At 41.0% G+C, this 21,796-nt stretch overlaps 1 protein-coding gene across 1 annotated transcript in view; it reads right to left on the bottom strand.

Moving 5' to 3' along the window:
* plppr1 (phospholipid phosphatase related 1) overlaps positions 1 to 21,276 on the bottom strand; it is a 29,369-nt gene extending 8,093 nt beyond the window's left edge. Inside the window, exons 1-3 of the mRNA XM_076079864.1 lie at positions 21,217 to 21,276; positions 9,331 to 9,519; positions 1,717 to 1,849 (exon numbers count right to left, since the gene is read on the bottom strand). Coding sequence (XP_075935979.1) covers positions 1,717 to 1,849; positions 9,331 to 9,519; positions 21,217 to 21,276 — 382 coding nt within the window. The remainder of the gene's footprint in view (positions 1 to 1,716; positions 1,850 to 9,330; positions 9,520 to 21,216) is intronic.
* Between the last annotated feature and the right edge of the window lie 520 nt (positions 21,277 to 21,796).

Raw genomic sequence — 21,796 nt, 5'->3', positions numbered from 1 at the left:
CCATAGGTGTAAATGAGAGCGTGAATGGTTGTCTGTCCCCATATGTCAGCCTTGTGATAATCTAGTGACGTGTCCAGGGTGTTCCCATCCTCACGCTCAATGTCAGCTGAGACCGGCTCCAGTCACCCGCGACCCTATGAGTATAAGTGATTTCACATAATGGATGGATGGATATCAAAGACTGAACTCAAGAGGAATACAGAACAGTCAAAAATTCTCTCCCTGACATGCATGTGCATGCATTTTTAGCTTTGTTCCCTATGATGTAACATGAAATGTAATTTTATTCACACTTGAACAAGGCTGAGGTGATTGCAACCGTACCCAAAGCCTATTACGTATATGTTGCTAACTGTAGCGCTTGGATCATTTAAGCCAAGACTATTGCCTACTGAATATACGGCACACACACCGGCTTCATCTTGACACGCATCATCACTTCAGGCTACACCACGGCTCCCAGCATCAGCAAGCATCACTGCCTCCGAAAAAGCAGCAAATGCATCATATTAGCTCCACTGCTGCCATAACCGGCTCGGCAGGCACGTGCTACAGCTCATGTGTGTTGCACTTTCACAATTGGCTGATCTACAAACGTTCAAGTATTTGCAGACAATCTCCTGTTTACACGTTTGGGTGGTGGAAGCTGCAGCCATCCTCACTGTGGCCATCCTTGTTAACCTCGTCCTCTAAACTCTCTCATTTCACCCTTCACTGTGCTTTGACCTGCCTTTGACACAACAGAAAATTGGCCGATCCCGTCACATATCATGTTATCCGCAGGTTGGTGATTTCTTGATTGACATGTTGGTCCGTTGCTTGCATTCATCGTTGCACCCTCTTCTGTCCATTGTAGGAGAAATGACTCCTTTTCACATGATGGTGGAGGTGTTAAGAACATGAACAGACAAACGGGACATATCCCACAAATTTTGAAATATGTCAGCTGCCTAAATCAGAAAACATGTGATTTAACAAACCATTCAGATTCAGATGTCACATACAGGCTAATTAGAATATACCGCCTCCCTTCTGAGTGTCGCCAACCCACAGCTTGAGAACTACCTTTGCAAAGGTATGCCATGTTTATCTCGTAAGCCAATCAGAGCAGACTGGGCTTTTTTTGGTGTGGGGGGGCTTACAGAAACAGGCGCTAAAAGGGAGCGTTTCAGACAGAGGGTGAATACAGACAGACAGTATGAGAAAAACAATATGTTTTGAACATTAAATCATGTAAACGTGTTCTCGTAGGAACCAAAAAGGTATGAACCTAAAATGAGCATTGTGTGTCCTCTATCAACACCAACATCCTCAAGCCCTGACTCATCAGGCTTACTGTTTAAATGTGCAGCTTTTTGCATTGGAGCTCCCCTCTCAGGTGAGTGACAGCACATTCACCTGTCAGCTTAGCCACGATATGCAGCAGGTTGCTTCTTGGTTAAAAGCTTACTGAAACACTAAAAGCCACAGACACATTCCTGATGTTTCAGATTCATGGTTTACTGTAAACTGTACTCGCATAATAATAAACAACAGGAGACTGACTGAATACAAACTGAAAGTAAAAGTTCTGATTTGGCGCCCCCGTGTACCTGTGAGAGGACATGTATGTCATGGTGGACACGGTGATGTAGTGCGTTTGTGAGTTGTCAGCTACTGCCTTGTACCGTCCACATGAAGGGCAGTTAGGACTAGTTGGCATGAAAACCTTCTTACCTACGAAGCGTATGACGCGACGGATAAGGGGGTTGAGGTAACAACAGTCTCCTGTCACGATGGTTTTCTCCTGGGCCAGGAGAGCTTCCCTCGTCGACTTCATCACATACATGGACACCTCTCCGATGAAAATCTACAAAATGCACACAAATAGGCAGAAAACACCAGAGGGCGACGCAGAAACAGGAGGAGATGGGAAACACACACACAGACAAGGAAGAAAAGAAAACATCGAGTTAAGCATTCCATTATAGGGCAGGGGGACATTTTGCTCCTGTCTAGCCTGTGTACATAAACCACTATGTCTTAATGCAGCCTTTCTTCAGGCCCATTATCGTGTGGACATTACATCAGGTCTAATGGAAATACTGCTGCCGGACACACAAAATGAAACTCATTGCCGGCTGTCTCCGGTGATGCAGGCTGCAACAAAAATATGTATGTGTTTATGAGTGGGAGTGTGTGCATACAGTAAGGGTGTGTGTGTATGCGTCTGGTTTTGGTGTGTGTGTGTGTGTTCATAAAAGAGTTTGTTTTGAGCCCCAGGACAGGTCATCTCCTGTGTTTTTCTCCATCCCTTGTGAATGCAACTCTAATCTATTTCTTTCTTTGTGGCTACAAGCAGAATGAGCGGTTGATTTTGTGATGTTGGGGAACTCAAAGAAAAAAAAGAAGAAGAAAGAGGAACTGGCAGCAGACACATAAAAGAGGGGATGACTGATTTAAAGCTCTGCACTGGTTTCAGTCCTGTCTCGATTTGTCAGCACAAAGGAGGCGGAATTAAAAATTTTCAAACACTTTTTTCCATTAGATGATGACTGACATAAAGCGTGCAAATACCAAATAAAAATCTCATAAATGCATGATGACAGAAGAATCCATCTTCTTTTGCATATTGACCCAGAAACATCTGTCTTCAAGGGCAAAATAGCCAAATAAACACGCCTTTATCTTCAAACAGACTGCGACTGTAAAGGGCGGGGAACTTGTATCATGTAGTTTCATTATGGCTGACAATTTGTACAAACACATAAATATGTATATTGGATGTTTTCTGGATGTTATGGATGCAAAATAGCCCAAACTCTGAAAATTGACCAGTGCATGAAGATGATGTTATTGCCTTGGGTGTCTCTACAAACGTTCCTGATCTAAATGGAAATAAAATTATTCACGAGCCTCTTTAAGCATTGTTATAAAACTTAAAGCATGCATATGCAAACACATCTATAGTATGATAAATCTAAAATGTGCTCAGATTACTTTTATCTCAAGTGAGGTTACTGGCAAACTTGTATAATAACTTTATCAAAATCTGTTAATTTTCGTTCAGGTCCTTGAAATGCTGACGAGGAGCGTTTCCCTGATACTAAATGATGACTTTAACATTTTCAAGCAACTAGTAATTGCCTTAATTGATCGTCTTATTTCAACTCATGTGACCCCCAACTCTCCTTCAAACAAATGTCATGAAAACTGAACTGAAGTGACTGAAAGCAACTAATCTCCAAAGGCCATGTCAGATATGAAGTGAAACTGGTGTGATGTCTGAGCGGAAAATTAAAAGGTTAAAAAGATTTAATTTTTGGGAGTAATTTGTGTGAAATGAAATGAAAAGAACAGACTTCTGGTTCATCTGCTATCTTAATTTATTACGAACCCATCCACCTGTGACATTACAGTGACTGCCCAAAGCATTCAGGAATACATTTTTAGTTTCACCCTATTCACATTGTGAATCACTCACATATGATGACAACTGTCCCCTGTAGAAAACCTTAAATCACTTATTCTACGGTTTGTTCAATCATACTGATCGCCAGTCTACAAGCATGTAGCCTAAAGCAGTACAGAACTTCTCTTGATTGTTACAGTAAGCGGATAATTATATGTAATAATCTTTTTATATTTGAGCAAAAAGAAAGATTAGTTTATTTAAATTTGAGTAAGGTATATTTGGAAATATGTAATACAATACAAATGTAGTAGCTGACTAAAACAGCCCTTAAAAACACCAAAACTATCAGTGAAAAAGGGAAACTTCCAATCATGTGTTGATTTTCACGGTCCCTGTGGACACGCACCATATTACCTTTAGAAGACCTCTTATTTTACTTAGGCAGGGTATGGCAGTCTCTCCCGCACAGTACGTTTCCAACCCACCACCAAACTGTTGATGCACTAAGTTAGCGGCTAGTCGGGAATCATAGTGGAACATTTAGCAGCTAAAGAGCCAGATATTTCCCTCAGGAGTCATAGGAGACCAAAAAAACCGAGCTAAAATGAGAGTGAATATTGGACTCTCACTGGGTAGCCAGAAACATGACACAGAATAAATGCTAATGTTGCTTCATGTCTCCTGGAAGTGTAAATATAGGCAACTTGCTCACATTCACATTAACACATTCACTTCATAGGGTGATAATATGTAAAGCTGCTGTGTTTACAGCTTGTTATACTTCCCTGAAGTGGAGAAAAAAAAGAATCAATTAATGCTCCTTTAATGTCTTCTTAATGAGCTGATTATTTCCAGTATTGCCACCAAGACGCACATAAAATAAAGTGGAATAATGAGTCATTATAGTTCCTCAACTTCAACATAGTCCTCTGATATCTCGACACCTTTAGAGTTTAACTAGAGAACCCTCATGGAGGTTAACGCTCGGTCAGCCACTTGTTTCTGTTGGATCCACACTTGGCAGACAAGAACAACATCATGCTTTCATCGTGTTGAGGGTGAAGGATCACCTTTTATGATGCCTGTCCATGGATGAACAAGTTTATAGCACGGCGCATCAAAACGACCTCTACAGCCTCCCATTGGTCCGGCCATGTGGAACCTTCTGAATAAATTACTGCCTCTTTGCTAATTGGCCAACATCCCTGTCATCATTAATTCTGATCGGCTGCTTCGCTGGGCTATGACGCATGTGGCAGCGGAGCGATATACAGTGTGACGCACAACTTTAGCACTTGACACAGCACTCTCAAAGGGCACAATTAAAAAGTTTGGGATAGCGTACAGATGGATAAAGAGACTAAAACCATTCACTATAGGCCAATGAGAAAGAGAGATGGAAATATGGGAAATGACCAGCACTGTTAAACAAAAGTTAAACAGCTGACACAGCACTGAGGAGGGGTGTGTGATCAGGGATAAAGCAGGATAAAAGAAGAAAGGATTTATCTTATTAGGTTTTAATGAGTTTAACGAAAAAATACTAATTGTGTAACTATAATAGCCCAAATAACATGAAAACATTGACATATAAAGAACAAAGAGTACTGTGTACCAACTCGTACACTGATGTTTGTTAAACATATCGGCCTGTAATTATATTTTCTCTTTTTTCTGAAGTAATCATTGCAGAAGAGTCCGTCAAACCTGCACTCTTCTGGATTTTAAACCAATTATTTTCATTCTATTGAGTAAGTCAGAGAGTGTGTGTGTGTGTGTACTTGTACATATATCTGTGCGTGGACCAATGAGTTTTAGACCATCGTGGGCGGTCCTCACTTCTTCAAAGGCCTGTTTGAGCGGTTCAGACTTGGTTTTAAAATGAGGTTAGGGAATTAGGGTCAGGGTTGGGGTTAGGCATTTAGTTGTGATGGTTAATGTTAGGGTAAAGGGCAAGGGAATGCATTACAACAATGAGTGTCCTCACAACGTTAGAAGTACAGGGATATGTGTGAGGGGGGTTGGGTGCACAGGTGTGTAACACTGTAGAATGCTGATGCAGCCGCACAGCAATTGGCTTCAAGAAGAGAATGTAAGCTAAAGGCTGTGTTTTACTTGTTTTATAAAAGTGATGATAATTCACGTTTGACTTCAGACTAGCATACCGGTAACCACAGTCAATGTTTAGAGCCTGAGAGCAAAGAACAAAGTGTCCAAGATAATAAACACAAAAAGAGGGAGACACAAAGAGGCAGCAGAACGGTAATATCTCATTACAAATAAATGGGTGACATGCGTCCAGGAACCAGACATATTTTACGATCGCATCCCAAATTAAGTGCCTCTTGAAGTCGTAATAGAAAAGGAAGATGTCTGTTTGGAAAGGAAGCTGGGATACACAAATGGGACACATACAGTACACTGCTAAGAGCTTTTCCACGGCACTCTACAGTTCTGAACTGAATTTTAGATTTGCTGCGGAGCATTCAACAGAACATGTGGTGCTCAAGAAACACACCAAATTCTATAACGACATCCAGACATTAAGACGTCCTTCAGTGGTGTAGTGGGTAAAGAAAGAATTCAGCTATGATAACGCATATCCTCAGGAAATCATAACATTTTAAAATGCTATTAATGAATGAATCAAATGCTGCAAATATGTACACTTAATAGACAAAAAAAAGATGAAATAATGCAGTTAACATTGACTGGATTATAACACGGCATGCACAATAAGGAAACAAAAGGAAAGGATGTTGGCTCACACGGTTCACAAATAAATATAGTTGTAGTGAAAATGCTAATAGACTTACCATGAACTCTTTGGCTACAGTTAGTTGGCAACTATATACAGTTACACAAGGTAAATAAGGGGTAAAATAACCAACATTCACCAGCTCAAAATGCAAATTAGTATAAATGATTACATAATTGCTGCACTCTTACAGCTTTAAAATACTGTATTTTTGACACCTGACTAGATGACGTGCAGTAACGTCAAATCCAAAGCTAATTAATATTATTTCAACACATTGCATCTGTACTGATGTGATGCACGACTGCACCCCTTAACATGTTTGCACTGTGCGATCCTAAAACATACACCGAGGCCTGTGTCTGACCATTAAGCATTGGCTCCTTGAAACAGAGGGACCCACACTGTTTCTATATTCTGGGATTGACTCGTCTTTTCCCTCTTATGTGGCCAGAGAAAATTAATTCTAACATTAAAAACAGACACATGCACACAGTCGTCAGGAGGTGCTCAGAAAATCTTTGACACTGGTTTAATAATGAAGTGAGCCAGGGACTCGGAGACACATGGCGGATGGTGCGGTCTGGTGTGCTCGGTTGGAGTCAACCAGCACGGAGCTAAACTGACACCTTGTGGCTGCATGTCGCTACTCCTGTTTGAATCAGCAATGCACATGCAGCCCCTGCCCTACATTCATCCACAACTGTCCCTCCGCTTTACAATTGAACAGTCCAATAGTTATTTTGTTCATTCAGTGATCAGAAAAAAGATTTCTAACAGACCCTTTTCACACAAGATATTCGTCATTGCAGGTACACAGGTGTAATTAATAACACTAATGAGGGCTGCACTCATCGTGCTTGCTGACTGATACACTTTAGAAGACACAGAGCCATCGTTAATGGTATTGATTACACCTGTGCCTCCCCTGCTATGACAAGTAAAAACACCTGCTGTGAAAAAGCCCCATTGATGCTTTTAGCTACACCTGTAGTTTTCCTTCAATGTCGTGTCAAAATCCATACTGCAGCACAAACTAATGCTATACAATGTGTGCCACATACTGATTGGCATAGTACACTGTTTGAGCAGTAATCCAACACTCGACTTGTTTTATACTAATAATAAATGTTACAATATGTGCAAAGTGGGAAACTGCAACTTTGGTCACTAGTTCAATTTCACAAAGTGGCAGCAACGTGTCTTTCTTAAGTTGTAACACCTTTTGTTCTTAAGCTGTTTAACTCACCACCTCCCACAATCTAGTTTAATTCCCCCAGTGCCTCCATTTCCTTTGTGCATTGCATTGTGGGAGAATAGTGTTCATCAACATCGCGCTCAAAAATCAACCATAATCTAGTATGCACACTGTCTGGTAGTGGTGAGGGGAAAAAATCGATACAGCATAGTATCGAGATATTTTGCGTGGCGATATTGTACTGATACACGGAAGCCAAGTATCGATCTTTTGCAAATACAAAATAAACTTTTTTTTTCTGGTGAGGTCAGCAGAGGTCCCGGGTCAGCGTGATTGGTAGGAAGTTGGTCAAAACAAAGATGGAGACATCCGAGAAAGAAATCAGAAATACGCCGTCCGACACAGCCGTGCCCAAGCTCTACAGAGAAGTGAAGCTGAGGAATCTTTGAGTACAGCAGAAAGGGTTGCATTAACTTGTGATGCGTGGACGTCAAGGGCAGTGGATTCCTATGTGACTAAAACAGCACATTATCTCACAGAGGACTGGCAACTGCTGTCTCACATTCTCCAAACTAGAGCAGTATACATGTAAGTCCCACCGGGGCAAACATTGCAGACCTCCTGCAAAATGCAGCACAAGAATCGGGGATTGCCGACAAAAAACCTGATGGTTGTAACCGACACCGCTTCTAACATGGGCGTTGCCGTTCAGTTAGCGGGATACCTGCATGTGAAGTGTTTGGCTCAATCTGGCCTCACAACGGGGGTTAAATCTGCCAACAGTAGCCAGTCTCTCTGCCCTTGACGTCCACGCATCGCAAGTTATACCGAGTTATATAACTATTATATCTTACTTATAGAAGTTATAGTTCATATACCTGAGTCCACACACGTTTGCATTCAGTTAAGTTGGACTATGTAGACTGTGATACAAACAGTTCATTTATGACAGTGTTGGTCAGTCTGTCTGCTTGACAATCCTATTTTGCTGCAATAAAAATGATTGAAGTGAGACTGAAAACTTTATCTTATTAGATGAAACATGTTGACAAAGTTTTCCTTTCACTACACACTCAAAACGTGGTTAGAATCAGTGCGTTCTATTAAACAACAGCTGTGAAAGGATAGAGTGGCATGAGTTACACTACACTTATAGAACACTGAGTCAACTGAACTCGCTGTTGATGTTGAAAAGGTTTCACCGGTGCACGGGTGTCCCTTTCATTCAGCACAACGGTGAAGGAACAGTGAATGAATGGCGAAACATTACACAACAGGAAATCCACTCGCCTTCTAGCACCTGGAGGCTACCCTGTGGCCCGAATAACAGGGAATCTCCATGGACACACACTGTTTAAGTTAAGAGATCGCGTCATAGTCCGGGGAAAATATGTGTCCGTCATGTCACGACTTGTACACTTCACATGGTGCATTCAGCCGAACAAAGCAAAAGATTAAGGGATGCTGTTCAAAGTTCAGAGAGCCAAAAGTTCTGTCCGTGAAATCGTCACCGGACTTCTCAGCTGACCCATGAAAAGATTTGAAAACAGTCTTTAGTCGAGACGGGTCGCTGTGAGCTTTTCTGCCATATTTTGACAGAGAAAGTGGAATTTACCGAGGATAGAGGGACAACTGTAGTAGGTTCAAATAAGATGCATTGCTGAATATCTATTCTGCACAGACATCCTACTTATCTGATTTGTAATTTAACACTGAAGTAACTTATGTGTTGGTCAGTAGGCCATACTGTAGGTCAGCAGTATATGTTGTCTGGCAACATTATAAAACTTTGTGGAGTAGAGGTTACATTTTTGGTGGTTTGTAGGAATTATTGTAGAAATAATAGGTTTCAAATGTGAAGATCTGTAAGCAGTGAACAAAAGGTTGCTCTTTTCAGAGAGACGTAAATAAACCAAATGTGGTTGCCGTATTTAAACACTGCAACGAAATACACATAAGATGTTTTTTTTTTTTACTCACTATAGCGGTGGGAGCAGCAGCCACCACACAGTAGAGGATGAGAGGGGGGACGAAGCTGGACTCCTCTGTGCCGGGGTACGGCTTCATCAGCTCGGCGTCGTTGCAGAAGAAACCCTGCACGTGCACGCTGAACAGGTCCGTGCACTCCATGTAGTAGGCCAGCAGCAGCGTGCCGGACATGATGACGAGCTGGAAGAAAAACATGTCGGAGCGGGACAGAGCAAGAGAGTAGAGAAAGTTGAAGAAGAGGAGAAGAAGAAGAAGAACGAGAAGGGGGAAAGGGGGACTTGTTAGTTGTATATCCAGTGCACTGAAGATTATCCTTCCTTGATTCAGTGGTTAAATGAGTTGTTTGGTGGCTGATCTCTGAACAGCGCTCCTCTCTCAGCTGTGATGTGTCTAACATGGTTTTAAATGCCAAACAACCGCATAAATCCTCTAAAAACATCTATTTTCCTCTCTCTCTCCCTCTATCTCATGCTAACTCCTCGTGTACAAGCCCCCCCACTTACCACCCCCTCATCCTTTTATCCCTCTAACATCATCTTTTGTCTCTGGCCTCTTTTCGCTCTTTCCAGAATCAGCTGCAGGCAATATTTTGATATATATGGTATCCTTCGTCACTGATAACGAAGCAACACTGGAATATGAAATGTAAGACATTTCGAAGCCAGGCTTTTAATGTGGATTCTAAAAATCAGCTGCATTTGTGTCATTCAGCCGCTAATATGTTGATACCGACGCCAACCTGCTGGCGCTACACGCTCTGGTTATTATATCAAAGGAGAGTGGTGACGTCTTTGTCTATATTTAAAAGCTAGATAGAAGAAAAGCACCACAACATCACCGGAACTGGAAAGAGTGTCTTAGTCAGGGAGGGTACTGCCAGTAGATGTAGACATTAGTCATGAAAAGGTAACATTAGAGCAGTAAGAGCGACTCAGCTCCCTGTGATTACAAAAAGAATGCAAAAAGAACAAAATATGAAGATGCTTTATTGACCCTATATGAATCAATAAAGTATGAGATCATTACAAATACATGGATACAGGATGCCTGGCGATCCTCTCATTTGTCTGCTGAAAAACTGCAATCTTCCAAGTGTTTTTAGTTTAGTTTAGTTAAGTTTTAGTTGTTAAAATGTCATATAGACATGATAATAGTGTTGTGAACGTGTTAAAGCAGGCCATTTGTAATACTTCTCCTCAACACCAGGGGTCACAATGCTGCCGCTGAAGGAGAAGTGTTGCTTCAACACACAAGAGACACTCAGCTCCCTGTGATTACAGGGAAAATGTGCAAAAAGAATAAAAAATGAAGATGCTTTATTGATCCTATATGAATCAATAAAGTAAAGGAGGAGTGTTGCTTCGACACACACTTTTTCGGTTGTGTTGTGTACGATACAATAACTTTATTCCATATTCTGCTGGGATGATTTTAAATATTTAACATCTCCAGCCAACAAGAAGAGCGATTGTGACCGTGTTTGTGGAAACACTGCATGCATCTGGAGTCGAGGTCTGAAGTTGCACATTTCATTTATCATCATTGATTGAAGAGCCAAGACAGCAGAAAGATGTTTGCCATTTAACAGTGATTCATATTAAAACAAGCAACTAATTCTGGGTCCCATAAAGGAATAAGTGCTTTGAGATCGCAATAAAATATTCCTAATTTGTTGTTTCTAACTGTGGACCCATAACATGTTCACCTATTTGTATCCCAGTAGTGGGTGCACTGTGAGCTGTGTACTTTCACTCACTCACTGTCAGCACCCACTGTTGATATTCTGTCATTTTACACATCCAGGAAAATATCAGGGCTAAGAGCATTTTCTGCTTTTCTTTTCTTTTTTTTTAACCTTTTTCAGTCTTGTCTAAATGTGCAGCAGCTTACCCTCTTGTTGAAGCCATTCTTGCGTGTCAATTTATAAAGCAAATAAAAATCCGGCGTTTGAAGAAACAAATAAAAAGACATTTTTAACATGTCGAAACACTGATTACAAAAGAAGTATAAATCGGCATGCATGTGATCCTACACCGGTGATGTTGGGTAGAGAAGACCACATACATACATCCTATTATGGGTAATATCAGTTATCTCAGTTTAAGTTAAAGGGTTTTGTTTAGTTGTTCATGCTGTGCTAAGAAAGGGAAACTTTTCAAAGAGAAAGTGGATCGTTGTGTGCTTTGTTAGTGAGCCTTGAGTTTGGGTACAAACCCCATTTAGGATAGTATAGCTCTACCACAGTACTAGTCCTATGCTACAATACAGGGACCTGCATATAAGTACATATTTTGCAGCAGCATATATTAAACACCTCATTGCTCTCCTGAGTCAGACACTACAATAAACGTAAAACAAGTTAGAGCTGTTTTCCTGAACCTTAACAGGAGATCCTGTCCAATCAAATCAGTTAATCAGAACTACTTGTATCCACAGTAAAACATGGAGGTTGTGGGAGCCAGACTGGACAGTGAGACAGTGGGGGCAAGAAAGCGACTGTTTAGGAGAGAACTGTTGGCAATATCTAGTCTTGTGACATATGGCCATGCTGAGATGTCCAGGTGTGTTGGCCTGGGTGTGCTTTCTTGTTTTCTATGCCAACTTTTTGAATAACACTCAGCTAATTAGTGATATTTTTGCTTGCTCCTGTTGTTACAAAGGTATCATGTCACGGATAGAATATTTACACAATTCACATACATCAACAACAACTCGCAAGAGAAACCATTATCCTTGGCTGCACACCATACCTTGATACGTCACGGTTATACTCGTGACGGAGGGCACTCATATATGACCAGGCGTTTTCAGTGTTTCAAATGTAGAAACAAAGTCCTCCTGTTCCTCCATCTTAATAAATGATTGATGATTGATTTTACTTGGGTTTAATTGGGCAGTTCTTTACCCAGCCCTGATTAAAAGAAAGACAAATGAATAACAGTAGGAACTGATGATATGAAGCAGCGACTAAGGCACAAAATTGCAAAAAGACAATAAAAAAGCTGTAGCTAAGCATTTTAACTTACTTTCTCTCAGTACTTTCTCTAAGTTCACCGACCTTGACAGAGGAATTTGAGGGCTAAAGCGGTGGGTTCAATCTCATCTCAGTGTAGTCCGACTGCAGTAACTGCAGACCCTATCAATCGTTTAGCTTTACGGAAGTTGCTGTAAAACACAGTTTCCCAAAGTTCCCAGATATTTCTCACAAGACAGCTACTTGTTGGAGTAGCAGAGTTTGGTGATAGCGTTTTTCACTGAGACAGTGGTATTACTGAAAATGAGGCCAACTGTTCATCATTGAACCCTCTACAGGGACTACAGGTGAGTGCCCACACAGTGATACTATGAGTGTTCATAACATACTATACATAAAAGCATTTTCATACTTCACATCATGTGTTTCCCACACCTCAGTGGACAATACACAGTAGTTTTGACTTATGTACGCTCTGTTTTTTAGTTTGGTTTTGTCAGAATAGCATCTAATGGTTACTGACATTATATTGTAGGCCTTCTTGTCTGTTAAATAGAATTAGAAAATAATTATTAGTCAGCAACATTTTGCCACAAGTGTTAATTATTGTAAAGATTTTTTCCACTTTAAATTCCAAGAAAGCTAAAGTTTTCTGTATTTCATCTTCCACCTGATTCTGATAAATCACAAGTGTAACCCAGAACGTCAGAGCAACATTTTCATTAATGCAGCTTGGCGGCACACATTATCCAGAGAGGGATAATTTCATGATTTAATGTTGTTCCACAAATGCGTTCCAGCAGGGTAATCGGCTAACACATAATTCACAGGTCTCTGAAAACATGTAAATTCCTGCGCTTGCAGAAATGCCATGTAATACCTTGTGGGATCGCATACCTAACTCAGGTTTACAGGGAAATACCTGAAAAGGGCTCGGACAGATTAATAAGAAGGGAGTACACTAGAGTACACATGTATTGTGACCTACACCTCATTTGCATTTGAAATAAAAAGACCAAAGCTCGTCTCATGCCCAACGCACAACAGCAACCACATTTGCATTCATTCACCAGTCTGTGTTGAGCAGTATAGCCTGAGAAGTTAAGGTTGCTGGTTTGAAGCATGGGGCTGGTTGAGGAGATCAAGATGTCCTTGAACCATTTCTTCCCTCCAACATTCATCCCAATCACATTCTACCTCATATTTCCTCTATCACTCCTGTAGCCTCCTGCTACTTCTCCTGCTACTTCTTCTCGCTATAAATCATAGAAAGCCGCAAACAAGCAGTGAGCTATTAGACATCGGGAGAGTCATCGGGCTGTGGCAAATTACCAAAACAGGCCACGAGAGATGAGCAATTTGTGCTTGTTGAGCCTGATCTTACTTTCCTCTTCTCTCGTCTGTCCTGTATTCTGTATCAGACCTTACTTGGTATAAAGTCAGGGTACTATCACTTGAGTATTTCCATTTTGAGCTAGTTTATAGTTCTATTCCACTACATTTTGGAGGCAAATGTTGTATTTCTCACAACAATAAATGTATTTAGACTTTGCTTACTTTGCAGTTTGATTATTAATACGAAAAGAATCAACAGTGTAAGTAGTTTAAATTCGCCCTGCAGCAATAGTGATACCTACACATGAATACATCAATATTTATAATCCAGTAATATAATATACATTATTCTAAAATGGGCCATTTTGCATAATGAGTAAGAGTTTTACTTTTGGTACTTTTAATATATTTTGAAAACAGCGATGTCGTCCCCGTAGGCCGGTTGCCATTTCTGTGACTTTTTTTATGAGCTGGCTTTTTTGTGACAGTTGTACACCAGGACAAGCGTCCCTTTCTCTGTAAAGCACAACTTGTGGCTCCATTATAGTCCCTCCCCAGCCAGCGTCATGCTGCATTAGCTGTTTGAAGGGCAGACTGACAAGACTGGCTGCCGTAAAACGGTTATAAAAAGTTACTGCCGCATGCCATTATCCTTCTCCCTTGGAGGGCACAATACACCTCTTTTACCCAGGATTCTGGCAGGGTGCTATGGCGCAGCCATCTACCTCTGTTGAGTTTGGACATGACATACATTTCTCAGGGTAAGTACATCACTTTAGAGGAGTGGACAAGAATTTACTACTGCCAACATTTATAAATAAATTACTTATAGGCCTCTAACAAAGTAAAATCGCAGATTTCCTCAACTTTAAATTTGTTCTCATCAATATTTTTATTCTAAAACTGGACTAAATGACTGCCTGTGATTTTAAAAGGTACCCACAGTGAATTATCACCCAATTCTGCATTTACCCTCAGCTCTATAGAGATTAAATAGCATCGTTTAGCCAATTGTTTTGCTCGCTACTTCACTGTTGTGGTTCACAATCTCTGCTCTCAGCAACCATGCTTTTAGTCGCAGCAGAAAAAAAAAACCTCCGATAAGCCCACTGTACACTACCCAACAGCACATTCAGATAAACAAAGGTAGCAACTGGGGAACATTTAGCAGCTAATGCACCAGATATTCCCATCAAGGGTTGGTGGAGACCAAAACAGAGCTAAAAAGGAGACCAAAATTTCAATTTACACAACACTCAACTCCAAATGAATGCTGATATTGCTCAGCTAACACGTAACCCCATCTTAACTTTTGAAGGTGGTCTTAAGTCTATTTGGGAATTCAGCTTGTTGTGCTGCACCAAAGTTGCCTGTATATCAATTAATGTAGGTTTGAAAGAAGACAGTCAAAGTTGTTGATGATACTGGCATTAATTGGTCCGGTATGACCAGTAGTCTGTGATATTAGATATTAGGTAATGTTGGCAAACCGTGTTGTTAAATAACTAGCATTACCGTACTTGTGGAACGCTTAAAATATTTTATAGTGTTAACCTGTGACAACAGTGGCCAGTGTTTAGTAGAAGTAACATAGTCTCCTTTAACTCAGTAGGGTAAGTTAAAATTCTCATCATACGTTTGCAACCATTTTGCGGTATTACTTTGTTTTGTTTGTAATCACTTCATACACAGGCCATTACATCATAATAAAACTCTTAATTATATTAATACACATCCCTCCCCTTCTCCAGTGTTCCCAATCTCTTCCCTTCTTTGTCTCCTTCAATCCAAAATCGTGTTACTGTCAGTCCCACCGCCATCTCCTCCCTCAGACCCTAAAAACAACCAGGAAAGTGTTATATAAATCCACCAAGTGCTAGTTTTTCATGTCACTGTCATGTTGCGTTAGTACACTGGGAGAAAAAGACTCACTGACAGAAATGGGCATCTTAGTCTGGCTTGCCCGGATTTAGACCGTGATGCTACACTTCTGTTGTCAGACTTGTCTTTAAGTGACACAGAAGACAGCTACTTTTTTTTTTTTTTTTGTATGTATTCAAAAATCTAGGGTATCATGATTAATAGCCAGCTATTCAATTTAATTCTGGGCCCCAAATCAAGACGTAACATTTGTCTTTTACAAAAATGACAAACCACTATTCAATAGCATTAAATAAAAACCCCAGCCGTAACAAATATATTGACCTCTTGATCCAGGGTAATCAATATGTTGAGTACAGCATCTCTTGCCATTGGGGGTATGTCTAGGCTCCTATTTCTAAGGCTTCTGTGCCTGTTTAGCAGGTATAGATGCATTCTGTACCACATGCAATGTTTTGTGTGTCTTATTCAATTTACTAGTATACTTTCATGAGGATGTTGTTTTTTTCTCAGGTGAAGTTTGACTCGAAGTAAACATTGTTGTGTCGAGTTTACCACATCATTATCTCTATTCTAAACAAGCCAAAATCATATAAATCGCCCCGGTTGAACTGGACCGACAAGATCTCCTTCTGCTGCCTAAACAAATATAAAGTTAAACACACACAGTTTGTGATTTAAACTGCAGTGCAAAAATGTGATAAAAACCACAGTGCACATTTGCAGATAAAGTCAATATGACCCTTAAATTAGTTATATATATTTTTGTTTTACTTTCAGACAGCATGTTAAATGAGAAGTAACTCTCATTTACAATTATGCTGTTCTGAAATGGGTCTCATGGTATTTTCAGCCAGACAGTTTTTCCTCTTTGTCCCCCTGTGGGACAAAAGGCCACAAACGTATTCATAGTTGGATGTTATCACCTGCATGGTACTCGTGCTCTCTAGTGGCTTTGCTGTATGTGGCCGTGTCTTTCAGGAGCTGCTCCCTGCTAGAGTGATCACCTGCAAACAATCAGCTGCCCAATCAAGCCATGTCAGGATTTAGCCTCAGTCTTGCTCTAGCCGTTGCCAGATTGTCTTGTGCTCATGCCAAACTCTTAAGCCATTTGTTCAAGCCTTGTTTCTGTGACCCGTTAATGACTTTTTCCCCTGTTTTCAAGACGAGCAGGATTTTGCCTATAGCCCTTATACTTGTACCTCAGCCTGCACTACTTTCCCTACTATCTTCATTGTCTGCTTGACATTTTTGCCATTGAAACTCTCCCAAAGAGATTTCTGTGTTGTCTGCGGAGTCCTCTCCACGGTGTCTGACAGCATGTGAGCAGTTGAAAAAACAAAACATGAAATGGAGATTTGACGATTCAAGTCGCATGTGCTTTCAAATTGTATTTAAATTATATTGTATGGGTCCCAACATGAAAGCAATACAGGAGCTTTTTTTTAAATGAGTAGGGGTCAAAGATTAACAATTCCCCTAATTTCAAAAGAATCACCACTGCAGATCTACCTGTCCTCTCCTCAGCCTCCTTAAATTAAAATCTCCCAGCTGCAGGCATCGCAGATTGCCGGCATGTTTCCTGTCCAAACGCAATCAAAGCTAGCAGGTTCACTTATAGGCTGTGTGTTGTTCCAAAACTAAATTTAACATGCGATTCCCCAGATAAAAGCCCGTTTTTAGAATCCCCCAAGTTAAAAATCATATTGCGTCAGTGCAGCCAAGAGAGAGACGGAGCAACATCAAAGACCATCACTCCCTGAAGTGACTTCTTTTTTTTTTCTTTTTTTTTAATCATGACAGCCCAGAACATTATTACACCATACTGAGAGATGAGATTGGGCAAGATAAAAGACAGAAACCATCTCTTAGTTTGACAGTGGGAATTTTCACAAATGATAGTCAAGAGATTAGTTCACTTCCTCAAAGCCTGGTGCGGATGGTGTTTTGAAAAGATGTCACAAGGCCCTCAATAAGGTTTTTTTGTACACGAAACCTGAGAAGTCTAAGTGGAGAATAGTGAGATGAATGAACGCTCGGGGCTCGGTGTATTACATAATGTCATCCAGGGGGAGGCACAGGAAATATCTGTTCTCTTCTCATTTCTCACGGCTCACCTCCACAGCTCCTTCATTAATTCATTTTTCATAATTTTTGCAACCTTTCGCTTCCTTCCCTGCAGTATACTTTCTTCTTCCTCCTCCCCATCTCGTCTTTCCTTCTCCTCCCTTGTGACCCGTCTTCCTGTTGCACTCCATCTTATTTTTATTTTATAGTCCGCAGCCAAGGCAAACGGCAATGACAAAATAATCAACTAGAGGTTAGGTAACAGAAAAGCAACATGAAACATGACTAGATAAACAAATCACCATAAATAAGCATCCTCCCTGTCACACTGCCTCTGGCACTGGGGCTGCTCCAATCAGAGCGCGTTGTTCCGGTCATGTGACGACACTGTCCCTCTGCCTTGCTCTGTTTCGTGACAGGCAGGGTGAGTAAGATAAAGACGGCGAAAATAAAAAAGGGAAGGAGAAACAAAGGAGCGGGGAAAGAGTGAGGGGCACCGAGATGGAGTGATACAGAGGAGGATACAGAAGGTGAGACACCATGAGAAATAGGAAGAGATGGGGGGGGGGGGGGGGGGGGGTGAGACTGTGAGGATGTGACAGAGACTTCAAAGAGGGAGAGACAGAGAGAAAACGGGCAAGGACAGAGTGAGACAAGGAGGTGGAAGTGATGCCTTTGAGAGCTGTCCATGAAGAAGAGGGGGAGTTAGGGAAAACAGTCGTGAAAATTAAAGAAAGCGTGCAACTCAACGGGCTATCACAGCGTAGCACTCCGCCTGTGCTCTGCTGCAACATGGAGGAAATATACATGGGGTGATTCTTTTTATTTTCTTTTTTGGGAGATTGTGATATTGAGACAATTTCTCTGTCTTTTGCTTCTACGTGCGTTTCACATATGATTGTCAATAAATTGTGCAAAGGAAAAACATTTTGTGATGTCATTTTTTTGAGAGACTGTTGTATTATCATATAAGAGCTTCAGTGGTGTCCTAGTGTGGTATCATTTTACACAACTTCAGTGATTATAAATCATTTAAATTAGCAATTGAAGTAGTTATACTTCACATTTTTGGTCTGGTGTAAAGCATAGTGGAACACACTTCCATCATTACATAATTGTGTCTACAGACATATGTACTTCACATACATATACTGTATATCTTAAAAGGATAGTAGAGGTAGAGTTCATGGTATTCTGACTTTTAATCTCATGTATTGGTAATACCAGCAAAACGCTGGATCCTACATTTCCCACAATGCATCTTTCCTTATATTACACCCTCCCAGGCACGCTTCGTTTTAGGAGTTAAAATACAGCGGCAAGCTGCGGGACGACGTTTCCTCACTCCGGTGGAAACAGGAACTGTGAGAACTTTTAGTAAATTTTGCATCAGCATCTTTCAGAGCTGGCAACCTATGGCCTGTGGAGAATGGCTTTCTGCTAAAAATGTGTTGTCTCCAAGCCCGAGCTGAGATGACCCTGAAGAGATTATCACAGGTCATTTTTTCAGACTTTTGAGTGGTCGTGACAGAGACAACCGTTTTCTCAGATTAAATAACAGATTCAAATAAATAAGACAAATAAGGGGGTGAACACGGCATGGGTATACAACTGTGCTCATAATGTAATAAGGGGAGGGGGGGAATCCTATTAAGTATTGTGAATGACACTGTCAACATTTACCGTTCATCCTCTGCGGTGATTACTGATGTGATTCAGTAAAATAACTGTCACTACTGGGATTTAAATTTTCTCATCAGACAGACCCTGTTGTAGATTCATCAATAACAGCTTCTTGTGTAACAGTGAAGTCTCCAAAACAGATTTTTGACACAAAACCTGGTAATCAAAAATCTGATCAGCTGAAGGTTTCTTCATAAACAAAGGAGGCATTTTGTAGTCTGACCGCTCAAACTGATGTTACACTATTATCAAATAGCAAATTCCAAATTAGGAGAATAGTTAGGAAACTGGACAATCTCTTGTTTATATTGTAAACCAAACTCAACTTCTCATTAAGCACGATGTTCTTCCAGAACAAAAAGCTATCATTCCCAGATCCAACTGTAAGTAATATCACCACTAAGTACTGGCGTTTCCAGCACCACCGTAAAAAACATCCACCAAAAGAGTTTACCACCTAGATGTGGAACTGGGGATGTTGTCACCAACACAATAATCAGTTACCCATTAACCCCCCCTCTCTAGTTACACATCCTAATTAAGCAAATTGCACAGCCGTGATTACCAACGTCCAACTGAGCATTTCACGCTGAGCTCCAGCCAAGACACTTGAAAGCTGTAAATCAGAAAACTGCTGTACGACGATGACAAGGCTGTCCAACAGCAGGACTAAAGAAGATGAAACACTCGGTGATGAATAGTGTGTCATAATTTAAAAAAAAATGTTTAAAAAAATTACAGGAGGATGATGCTTGACATGTGTCTGTATCCACTTCGTTTTTTTTATGTTAACAGATGCTGTACAGGGTGATTTCCCACATGCTCCAGCTTGAAGTCTGGCTGCATGGGAGTAAAACTGACATTTCAATTGACACAAGTGGGATTTCTAATACAGCATGCATAGCGTATTATCTCTGTTCTTATTCTGACAAACACGAATAAGCATAGACCAAGCAATATGTGCCAGTCATTCATTACCAGAGTGCATACAGGTATGAGTCATTCTGCGAATATCTCATACCTGCATGCTGCTAAACTTGCAATCTATCAAAAACTGATGTCCCCGGCTCATCTGCTTGTTATTCCTGATGTGGCGAGGTGTCGCAGAGCTCAAGTGCGACGATACATTTTAAGGTGTCAAACTGAAATTAGAGCGGAAATTATCTCAAAAGCGTGTCGGATGCATTTTTGCCATCTCTCCTTGTTCAGCGACACAAAGCTCCATTTAAATTATTGATATCTGACTAATCAATAACTAATCAATAACTGGGGGTGTCCCTGAGGTAACGTCTCGGGTGTGAAAAGAAGTGTGATTCTTGGATAAGAAGTACTGAGGCAAGAAATGGGCAATATTCCATGACGCTGCTCGAAAGAGCAGCAAGGTAGAAAGGACATCATGAATCAAACTTCACTTATCTTTGGGGCACAGAGTCTGACGATTATATTCATTTAGAGTGTGAAAGAGTCTTATGGTGGGAGGCTGTCAGAAAATGTGACACAAAGGTCAGTCGGGAAGAAAGCATGAGATAAAAGAGGAGGCGTGAGCTCATCTGAGACTGTTATTCAGGATATCTCCTCAGAGAAGCGTGTGTGTGTGTGTGTGTGTGTGTGTGTGTGTGTGTGTGTGTGTGTGTGTGTGACTGTAAAATAGCGAGAGGAGAGAGTAATGGAAGGCGTCCTGAGACATCTCTCTGATTAAGGACTTTGAGCTGACATGGTAATTAAATATGGAGGAGCAGAACAGTTCTTACACACACACACACACACACTCAGCTTTCCACTCATTCCAACACATTACGGTCTGGTTGGCTGTGTATAATTTACCCGGGGAGGTCATTTGCTAATGTTTAAACTGTCACTCACACACAAACACGCACAAACTCATCGTGTACATTTCCCCACAATCCAGGATTAAAATTCCACACACAGCCTCTCACCTCTACAAAGATGAAACATGGGATGATGGAGTAGCTGCGCAGGGTGTTGTTGGACGCCATCTTGACTCCTGTCGGGAGACTTCTCCTCTCGGGATTCACGGCGGCTCACTCTGCAAAGACGGGAACATTCAAGTGTCAGCGCTCATTATCTGATAATGAGAGAAATGCGGCGGTGCCATTGCTACCTATCACACTAGATCTCACTCTCAATATTGACCGATCACCTACAGCTTGAAAGTGATTCATTATTATTATTGAAGTTAATTTGAACTTTCTAATGTCCATTCCATATATCTTAATAAAGACTGAGAAACAACGGACTCAAAAGTATTCTGTTAAATCATTACACTTGGGAAGCTGACTTAGAAAAGTACCTCCGGCCTTGCCAAACCAGTCCATCAATCCAGATCTGATCCTGGGTCCCAGTGGCAGAAAAGGACAAGCAGAACAGCTCAAACGACCTTTTTCCTTTTGCAAATCCCTTCTGGGGGGGGGGGATCCTAAGAACTCCCAGAGCAGATAAGAGATTCAATCCCTGAGTTGTGTCTTAGGTCTACCCTTGAGTCTCTTTCCAGTCAGT

This window comes from Anarhichas minor, unplaced genomic scaffold, assembly GCF_050575085.1.
Source record: "Anarhichas minor isolate MPS153535 unplaced genomic scaffold, ASM5057508v1 ptg000073l, whole genome shotgun sequence".
NCBI classification, from domain to species: Eukaryota; Metazoa; Chordata; class Actinopteri; order Perciformes; family Anarhichadidae; genus Anarhichas; species Anarhichas minor.
Note: the sequence above shows the minus strand (reverse complement) of the source record. Positions and strands in the feature narration are given on the sequence as shown.